This window comes from Delphinapterus leucas, chromosome 16, assembly GCF_059928025.1.
Source record: "Delphinapterus leucas isolate spDelLeu-1000000601 "Yukka" chromosome 16, BTC_Dleu_Yukka2, whole genome shotgun sequence".
NCBI classification, from domain to species: domain Eukaryota; kingdom Metazoa; phylum Chordata; class Mammalia; order Artiodactyla; family Monodontidae; genus Delphinapterus; species Delphinapterus leucas.
This window is the reverse complement of record NC_143144.1, coordinates 11,449,724-11,459,104: the sequence shown is the minus strand read 5'-3', so window position 1 is coordinate 11,459,104 and position 9,381 is coordinate 11,449,724. Positions and strand designations below refer to the sequence as shown.

General features: G+C 46.6%; 1 protein-coding gene across 1 annotated transcript; it reads left to right on the top strand.

Annotated features, from left to right (window-relative positions):
- The first annotated feature begins 454 nt into the window (after positions 1-454).
- On the top strand, positions 455-8,912 carry ZP4 (zona pellucida glycoprotein 4). The gene is made up of 12 exons (XM_089897472.1): positions 455-844; positions 1,126-1,247; positions 1,327-1,429; positions 3,047-3,193; positions 3,965-4,152; positions 4,693-4,790; positions 6,087-6,217; positions 6,399-6,588; positions 6,666-6,813; positions 7,124-7,199; positions 8,194-8,310; positions 8,526-8,912. Exons 1-12 carry the CDS (start codon positions 595-597, stop codon positions 8,627-8,629), a joined length of 1,674 nt encoding a protein of 557 aa, XP_089753598.1. The 5' UTR covers positions 455-594; the 3' UTR covers positions 8,630-8,912.
- The last annotated feature ends 469 nt before the right edge of the window (positions 8,913-9,381 follow it).

Here is a 9,381-nt window from a genome sequence, read left to right as displayed (position 1 = left end):
AGGGCAGAGTCCAGCATTTCCTCAGTGTTGTTTGTCACCACATGGTTAAATGAGTTGTGCAATTTCCCCGGGGAAGACACATGCTTATTCGCTTTTATTAGTTGAAGAGAATTATAGATACCTGGTTACACGTTCTCAGTGCTCTGACAAAGATTCTTAGTCAACTTGGGAAAATTGTTCCTATCATAAATATTAGGCTAAATACAATCAAAAGAACACAGCTGCCGGGAGATATTCCCAGTTTACAGATGAGAATACTGAGATTCTGAGAGGTAGTAACTTACCCAGTTCATACAGCTCATAAGTGGCAGAGCTAGGATTTACACCCAGATATGCAAGCTTCTAAAGGAAGGTCAATAAGCTAGTAAATTAAGTGCTACACTGAGCAACCGGGGGACAGCCTCTCTCAGCTAAAAGGCACCACGTTGTTTCTGGGCTCTGAAGACCACCTGATTTCGATGTTTAAAGCACTGCAGCTGCAGACTGTGGCCTAAAGTGAATGAAGCTGGAGGAATCACCCTTTCCAAAGGAGTGCCACCTGCATGCTACATAGATGTGCACCTGAAACGAGCTTTCCCTCTGTATATAAAGGGCATGGGGAGCGCGGGTTCTTGGGAGAGGAAGTGCAGGACAGGAAGTGCGGTCGGTCAGGCTCCTGGTGACGCTGCTATGTGGCTGCTGCAATCCCTCTGGCTCTGGTTCCCGCTGTCTGTTGCTCTGAGTGGTCAGCATGAGCCCAAGGCACCAGGTTATCCCGGTGGACTCCGCTGTGGGCTAAGGAGCTTTCAGTTCACCATAAACCTCAGCCAGGAGACAGCAACCCCTCCTGCACTAATAGCTTGGGGTAGGTTTGAAGGCTGAGCCAGGCAATGGCGTGTCTCCTCTACTGCCTAGAACTGCCCTCTGCTTCCTGTCCTAATGCTTCCCCCCTTTGCTAAACTCTATCGCTTCTCTCTATAGAACGAATCTTTTAAAATGTAGCTTTGCTTCTGAATCTGATTCCCCTTTTGTTCCTCTTTTCTTGGCAGCTATCCCTGGGGTCTAAGGCAAAGCTGGCAGTCCTTTCCCAGCACTGGTGACGGTGGTGACCGACCATCTGTGCTTTCCCCCCTTCCCCGCCCCCAGATAATCGCGGGCTGCCGCACAGGCTGCAGAATGACTCTGAGTGTGGGACCTGGGTCAGCGAGGGCCCTGGCAGCTCCCTGGTGGTGGACGTGTCCTACAGCGGCTGCTATGTCACTGAGTGGGTGAGTACGACCCAGCCCTCAGGAACGCTGAGACACCTGTGCCACCATCCAGGCTGACTCCCGGGGCCTGTCTCTCCAGGACTCCCACTACATCATGCCGGTTGGAGTTGAAGGAGCAGATGCGGGTGGACGCAGGACGGTCACAGAGACAAAGCTGTTCAGGTGTCCTGTGGATCTCCCAGGTAAGGGCTGGAAAATTCCAGGTTCTGGGTGGTATGGAGCTGCCTGGAAGATGCCCTCAGGCATCTTCTACCTGCTGTGTGCAGTGCCCCGAGGCACCCGTGGAGGACTATCTTCTAACTCTCCTCTCCACAGGAGACCTTAGGCTAACCACCACCTGAGCGATGACTTGGGGCCCAGGCACTGTGGGTGGTGCTGCACGTGTCACCTATAATCCCAGCCCAGCGCTGTGAGCCCTATTGATGGCCCCCAGCAGGGAGCTTACCAAGTGCCCGTCACTGGTAGGTGGTAGAGCTGGGATTCAACCAAGAGTTATCCCAGGACTAGAGCTCCCCCCGCCTTGAAGGGTAGGGAAGGAAGCTGAAGTTATCAAGGAGACTCGGCAAATGCCTTCAAGAAGCAGACTGCGCCGAGAATAGGGCTTAGCCTCTTCAGCTAGGGACGCTACTCGATTACTTAACTGGGTAATTAATAGGAAGTATGACACCAACTCAACTCCAGCAAATCTTGCCTTGCCACCTGAGAGCCCTACTACCTCAGTCATAAGAGTCGAACTTGTAATTCTTCACACCTGCCTTGTTAGGCTATAGCCACTGGGGTAATACTGATAAAATAGGTATTACTGATAATACTGATAAAATAGGTAAATCATGATAAAATAAAATCATAGGCCCCACTCCCCACCTACTGAATCAGAACTGCATTTCAAAATGATGGTAATTTGAAGTACACTAAGATTGAGAAGTGCCTTTTAAAGAACAGAATTAAGGGGCTTCCCTGGTGGTGCAGTGGTTGAGAGTCCGCCTGCCGATGCAGGGGACATGGGTTCGTGACCCGGTCCGGGAGGATCCCACATGCTGCAGAGTGGCTGGGCCCATGAGCCATGGCCGCTGAGCCTGCGCATCTGGAGCCTGTGCTCCGCAACGGTAGAGGCCACAACAGTGAGAGGCCCGCGTACCACAAAAAAAAAAAAAAAAAAAAAAAATTAAGAATTCTTTATTTTTAACATCTTTATTGGAGTATAATTGCTTTACAATGGTGTGTTAGTTTCTGCTTTGTAACAAAGTGAATCAGCTATACATATCCCCATATCTCCTCCCTCTTGCATCTCCCTCCCACCCTCCCTATCCCACCCCTCTAGGTGGTCACAAAGCACGGAGCTGATCTCCCTGTGTGATGCGGCTGCTTCCCACTAGCTATCTATTTTACATTTGGTAGTGTATATATGTCAGCACTACCCTCACTTCATCCCAGCTTACCCTTCCCCCTCCCCGTGTCCTCATAGTCCATTCCCTACGTCTGCATCTTTATTCCTGTCCTGCCCCTAGGTTCATCAGAACCATAAGAATTCTTTACTTGAATAAAAGTTGAGTCTCACTGCTTCTTCCAATCTTATTGGTATTTCTTCTTCCAAAGAGGACTCCTTTCAGGGGACTCCTATAAGGTGATCTAATAGTTAATTTTCTAACTCAGTTATAATCTCTATTATGTACATATCTCTTTCAATCACATAGATATCTATGGGAATTGAATGTTAATGCTTTATAATGAAATGGCCTCTTCTTAAAGACCAAACTTTGTTACTTAGTGTTGCTCTTCTCTGCAAAATCTAGCCCTAGACATCCCAAATGCTGGCCTTTGCGACTCTATCCCAGTGTGGGACAGACTGCCATGTGCTCCTTCACCCATCACTCAAGGAGACTGTAAGCAACTAGGCTGCTGCTACGATTCTGAAGAGGCCAATTCCTGTTACTACGGAAACACAGGTGAGTCACTATATCTTTGAAATCAGCTGAAGAAAAGTGCCTGCAATTACCACTAACTAAACCCAGAGGAGGGTTTTCTCCCCCACCCCCATCCAGAAGGCAAATACTAAAGATGACCAGAGGTTGATGTATAAGCAACACCTCCTAGAACACTTGACCGTAAGTGACAGAGCTTTCTACAACCTTCCATTGTCTGTTCTCCTAGAATCCAATGTAAAGCAAGTAACTCTCAATGAACTCAAGAAGCTAAGTCTGTGTGCAAGATGCTAATTGACAGAAACTTAACCAATTCCCAAGAAATAGCCACTGGTGGCTGACTGTCTAGAGAGCTTTATTTCAAAAGATGATTATTTGTCCCAAACCATGCTCCAAGTTTTTCCCATAAAAAAAAAGAGAGACCCTCATTAAATACCTAGATGCCACACTCAATTCTATGCTCTGAATTCTAGCTGATCAGTAAAACAAAGCAGGTACGGCTATCCCCATCCTACAGATGAAGTTGATGCAAGGAGGTTAAATACTCTGCTTGAGGCCACACAGTAACTGGTGGAGGCAAGATTCAAACCCAAGTGGCCATCCAGAGCCTTGATGAAGCTCTGGATGGCTGAACCTGCATCATGGTCACTAGCTGGGAATGCAGCTTTTCTAGGAGGCGGGGGAGAGGAGGGCGGGGAATTTAAAAGAACTAAACTAAATAATTAGACTCTTGTCTGGCTGGCTCAGTAACAAGTGAGATGACCTGCCTTCAGCACAGTTGGTCTGGTGTTTCAGTGACCGCACGCTGTACCCAGGATGGCCACTTCTCCATCGCTGTGTCTCGGAATGTGACCTCACCCCCACTGCTGCTGAATTCTGTGCACTTGGCCTTCAGGAATGACAGTGAATGTAAACCTGTGATGGCAACACACACCTTTGTCCTGTTCCAGTTTCCGTTTACTGCCTGTGGTACTACAAAATGGGTGAGAAGAGCTGACCTTGGGCTCTGTTCCTGACTTGAAGTTGGGTAGGAATGCCCTAGTGATGGGGGGAGAACTGGAATAGCTTAGCCGTGACTACTGCTTGGTGTGTAGGCTGGTCTCTAGGACAGAGAGGGCTTCATCACTGAGAAAGCCGAAACCTCCCCAGGGCACTCGGCTAAGTCATCCCACCTGCACTCCAGCGAGGGGCTAGCACCCCTTACCACACTGTAGAAGAACCAGTAACAGGGTCTTCCCACTGCATTGCCCTGGGAAACGAGCAGGGAGGTCAGCTGAGATCGGTAGTATTTCTGGCTGCCTCATCTGAGTACTCATAAGCCTCTTCCTGTCCCTTTGTCCTGAAAGTAAGGTGAAGTGATAAGTTGCCAGCTAGTCAATGCCACCTGCTCTTGCCTCCACTCATGTTGTGAAAAATGCAACCTATGATAGGGCAGCCTTGCTGAGCACTGAACCAAAGCAAGTTATGAGTGAAGCAGCATCTGGCTTGCAGGAGTGACAAGACTTCTTTACCTGCCCTTGTAGATCACTGGAACCCAGGCAGTATATGAAAACGAGCTGGTTGCAACTCGGGATGTGAGAACTTGGAGCCATGGTTCTATCACCCGAGACAGTATCTTCAGGTAAGGGTCTTAGTTAACCTGGCCTTGCTTGACCAGGATGCCTGACTTCCCTTCTCACATAAAGCAGGAGTTCTAGAGTAAACATGAATCCAGAAATGACCATCTCCTCATGACAGGAGAATCTCAACTGCCTTGCTTGTCCAATCTCACTGACCATTATTTGATCCAGTAGCCCTGCATTACTGCCACCAACTTGATCTAAGCCTCAAACTTACCTGACTTCTAATTCATTTCACCGGGTCTTTTGTTTCTCACTCTGGTCTCTTCCTTCTACCCCCACTGTTTAAGCTGTAGCAAAATGAATCCCTTTAAAACCTCAGCATACTTAAAGCTTTCTCTTGGTCTTCCTAGAGCTGAAGCTTAATGTCATGAGCATAGCTTGCAGGGCCCTGCATGGAACTGCTACTACTTCTCCAGCCTAACCTTTCTCAGTCCTTCCCTCACTATTCCCTAACCCCAGACTGTGCTTCTAGAGTATTCAGTGGCCCTCAGACTTCTTGCCTCCATACTTTACTCTCATCTATCTCTGTAACTTTTATCAAATCCCCTGCAACATCTTCCCTGACTACCCCCTCCTCAGAAGGTACGTTTTTCTCATAGTACCATATCTATTTCTTAATTGAAGTATAGTTGATTTACAATGTTTTAATTTCTGCTGTACAGCAAAGTGATTTGGTTATATATATTTTTCATATTTTCCATTATGGTTTGCTACAGGATATGGAATATAGTTCCCTGTGCTGTACAGTAGGACCTTATTTATCCAGTCTCTATATAATAGTTAGCATCTGCTAATCCCAAACTCCCAATCCATCCCTCCCCCATGCCCTCTCCCCCTTGGCAACCACAAGTCTGTTCTGTCTGTGAGTCTGTCTCTGTTTCATAGATAAGTTCATTTGTGTCCTATTTTAGATTCCACATGTAAGTGATATCATATGATATTTGTCTTTGTGTCTGATTTCACTTAGTATGACCATCTGTGGGTCCATCCATGTTGCTGCAACTGGCATCATTTCATTCTTTTTTATGGCTGAGTAGTGTTCCATTGTATCTACCACATCTTTATCCATTCATCTGTTGACTATATCTGTTTCTTGTATGGTTTTTATATCAAACTCTCAAACACTGATCTTGCTGACATATCAGTCTCCCCAATGATAGCTCTCACAAGGCCAGAATCACACAACACGTTTATAAACTTGTTCTAACACCTATCACTTAACGGTTCCTCAAACCTTAAAGAGGTGACATGGTCCACCTACCCAAGATAGTAGCTAAAATCTTATTATTCTGCAGGCTTCGAATCAGCTGTAGCTACTCTGTAAGCAGCAATGCTCTTCCAGTGAATGTCCAGGTGTTTACTGTCCCGCCACCCCTTCCTGAGACCCAGCCTGGACACCTCACTCTGGAACTTCAGATTGCCAAAGGTAAGACCCTCTTTCATGGAGAATCTGGCCTCTAGACCAAGTCTTGTCACTCCTCTGGGCGTCAAGACCCTACCTTGGTAACAAGATATGTGCCAGAGGTGTTTATGTGGGTGATGGTCTATCTCAAGCCACCAGAGGTTCCAAGCTTTTTACTACTTCAATTTGTTCTGGCCTCTTGCAGACAAACACTATAGCTCCTACTACACTGCTAGTGACTACCCAGTGGTGAAGTTGCTTCGGGATCCCATCTACGTGGAAGTCTCCATCCAACACAGAACAGACCCCAGTCTAGAGCTGCGCCTACACCAGTGTTGGGCCACACCCAGCACAAACGCCCTGCTCCAGCCCCAGTGGCCCATGCTGGTAAATGGGTAAGTGGCCTTTTCCTGCACCTGTGTTTAAACACCCTCCACGGAGCCCATCTTGACTGCCAGATATCCTTGCTTAGATGCCCCTACACTGGAGACAACTATCAGACCAAACTGATCCCTGTCCAGAGAGCCTTGGACCTGCCGTTTCCTTCTCACTACCAGCGCTTCAGCATTTCCACCTTCAGTTTCGTGGACTCGGTGGCAAAGCAGGCACTCAAGGGACCGGTATGATGCCACCTTCTGTGTTCTTCAGCAGGGCTCTAAACCCCCCAGCTCAAGTGTTTTCACACTGTCTCACTCTTCAGCCGAAGTGGCCCTTAAACATTGGTTGTTGGTAGCGCTTTGGAGCAATCAAGGGATGCGAATGGCATGTGTGACATGTCAACTAGAATCGAGTATTTTAGTGATTCTGTGATGTCAGCTTGGTTTTTCAGGATTTTCTGAAACTTCTTGATTTCTTCCTGGGGGAGACAAAGCAGGTTTGAAGACTTATCATGATGTGTTGTACCACGATCCCAATTCTTTTGGCTCCCAGGTGTATCTGCACTGCAGTGCATCGGTCTGCCAGCCTGCTGGGACACCATCCTGTGTGACCACCTGTCCTGCCAGACGTAAGTTTCCAAGCTGTCTACACCAGAGGACAGATTTCAGTGTATTTGTATTTCATTTGTATTTCAGATCAAACCTTCTTTAGCCTGTGGCAAATGAGTCAAACCAAAGATTCATCTTATTAACGAAGCTTCCTTAAGTACTTTCACGATGCAGTAGAACAGAAATACAGCTAGTTTCCTAGAATTCCAGGCCTTCTAAATATAAGCTATAAATTCTGAAAACTCTCAGCTTTAGCTTTTCTCCATATACATTTTGACTTAGCCAGGAGTCAAATGGGTTCACAGCCTATAATCTAATAAAACATTTCTGGTCTATCCAGATATAAATGTAGACCTCTATACTTGCTTGAAGGCAGGTCTGGCAACAAGGCCTGAAGGCTTACACGTGGAATAGGATTGCAGACTTAGAGTTATGTGCTCTAATGATCAGGCCCAATGCTCATACAGTTGTATACTCCACCTGATCCCACAAATCTTACCTGGCTCCTGAATCAATTGGGATTCATGACCCCTGAAGCTTTAAGTCCCTTATGGCAAAAAAAACCACCTCATAGTATTTTTCATAACTATCATCTAATAGATGAAATATTCAACATCCAACTGCAATGATACATACACTGGTATACATATATGTCTATAAAAACTATGAAAAGTTCAAAGATCTACAACTGGCAGTAGAAATAGGATTCAAACAGAGCTCTGCTATTAGTGTCTTACCAGGTACCTTTATATCATAGGGTCTCAGTACTAAGGTACAACTGTTTAAGCATCTCTACGTAAGAAGAATGACAGTTTGGGGATAGTCCAAAGTCATCATTTCTCTGGAAGTGTTAATACAAATGAGCAAGTCTGAGACTTTGTATTGAACACATTGAGGTTTTTCTTGAGGCCCACGGAGCAGAACTATCCATACCAAGCGATCTGGCACTATTTTAGACTCCTTAACCACTCACACCACATGTACTAACAAATCCCTAACTCATCTCTCCGACAGGAAGAAGAAGCTCTGACATGCATTTTCAGAACAGCACTGCTAGCATTTCTAGCCAGGGTCCCATGATTTTACTCCAAGCCACTCAGGACTCTTCAGAAAAGCTCCATAAATACTCAAGTGAGTGGAAGGAGACCCCCGGGAGGTCCCGTATCTGAACCATTGGTCAAACCAAAGCTACTTGCTCACCCCTGCTTCCCTTACTGATTTGGTCAATGTGAACCTCAGAAGGAATTGTCTAGCTTTTTTTCCTGTAGCTCAAGACTGGCAGTCTTTATTGGGATGTAGAATCACTTGATTTTCAGCATGCATTAATCTACCTTTCCATCCTACAGGGTCTCCTGTAGACTCCCAAGCTCTGTGGGTGGCTGGCCTTTCTGGAACCTTAATCATTGGAGCCTTGTTAGTGTCCTACCTGGCCATCAGGAAACAGAGATGAGCTACTCAGACCAAATGTGTTAATAAAACCAGATTGCACTGCTAGCCTGTGCTCAGCTTCTCATTTGAAAGGTAAAAAGTAATTTCTTTACACTAGCTCATCTACTGTTAGCATCACCTCTTTCCAGCTTGGGGTAATTTTTTCTTCTGCAGCCCTCCTATCTTCTGAAGAGAATATTTCAGTAGAATTTCATAGTTGGTTGACAACTCAAGCAGAATCTACAAGAACTTAGTATCTCAGGCTTAGCAGATCTTTTACAGGTTTATGAGGGTGTCGAACAAAACTCTTCCACAAAGTTGATCAAACTTAGGTAGAACTAGCCTAGAGCTAGTCAAGAATCTTCTAGCTCAGGGGCCCCCAACCCCTGGGCCATGGACCCGTACCGGTCCTCGGCCTGTTAGGAACTGGGCCTCACAGCAGGAGATGAGCAGTGGGCAAGCGAATGAAGCTTCATCTGCCGCTCCCCCGTCGCTCCCCCGTCGCTCCCCACTGCTGGCGTTACCATCTGAACCACCCCTCCACCACCCCCGTCTGTGGAAAAATTGTCTTCCATGAAACCGGTTCCTGGTGCCAAAAAAGGTTGGGGACCGCTGTTCTAGACCATTGGTTCTCCAACTTTCGTGTGCATCAGGACCAAAGGAGGGCTGATGGAAACAGTTACTGCCCCCACCCCCAGACTTTGATTAAGTAGGTCTGGGCTGAGGCTTATGAACTTGCATTTATCACCATTCCTCAGGTGATCCTGATCTTTC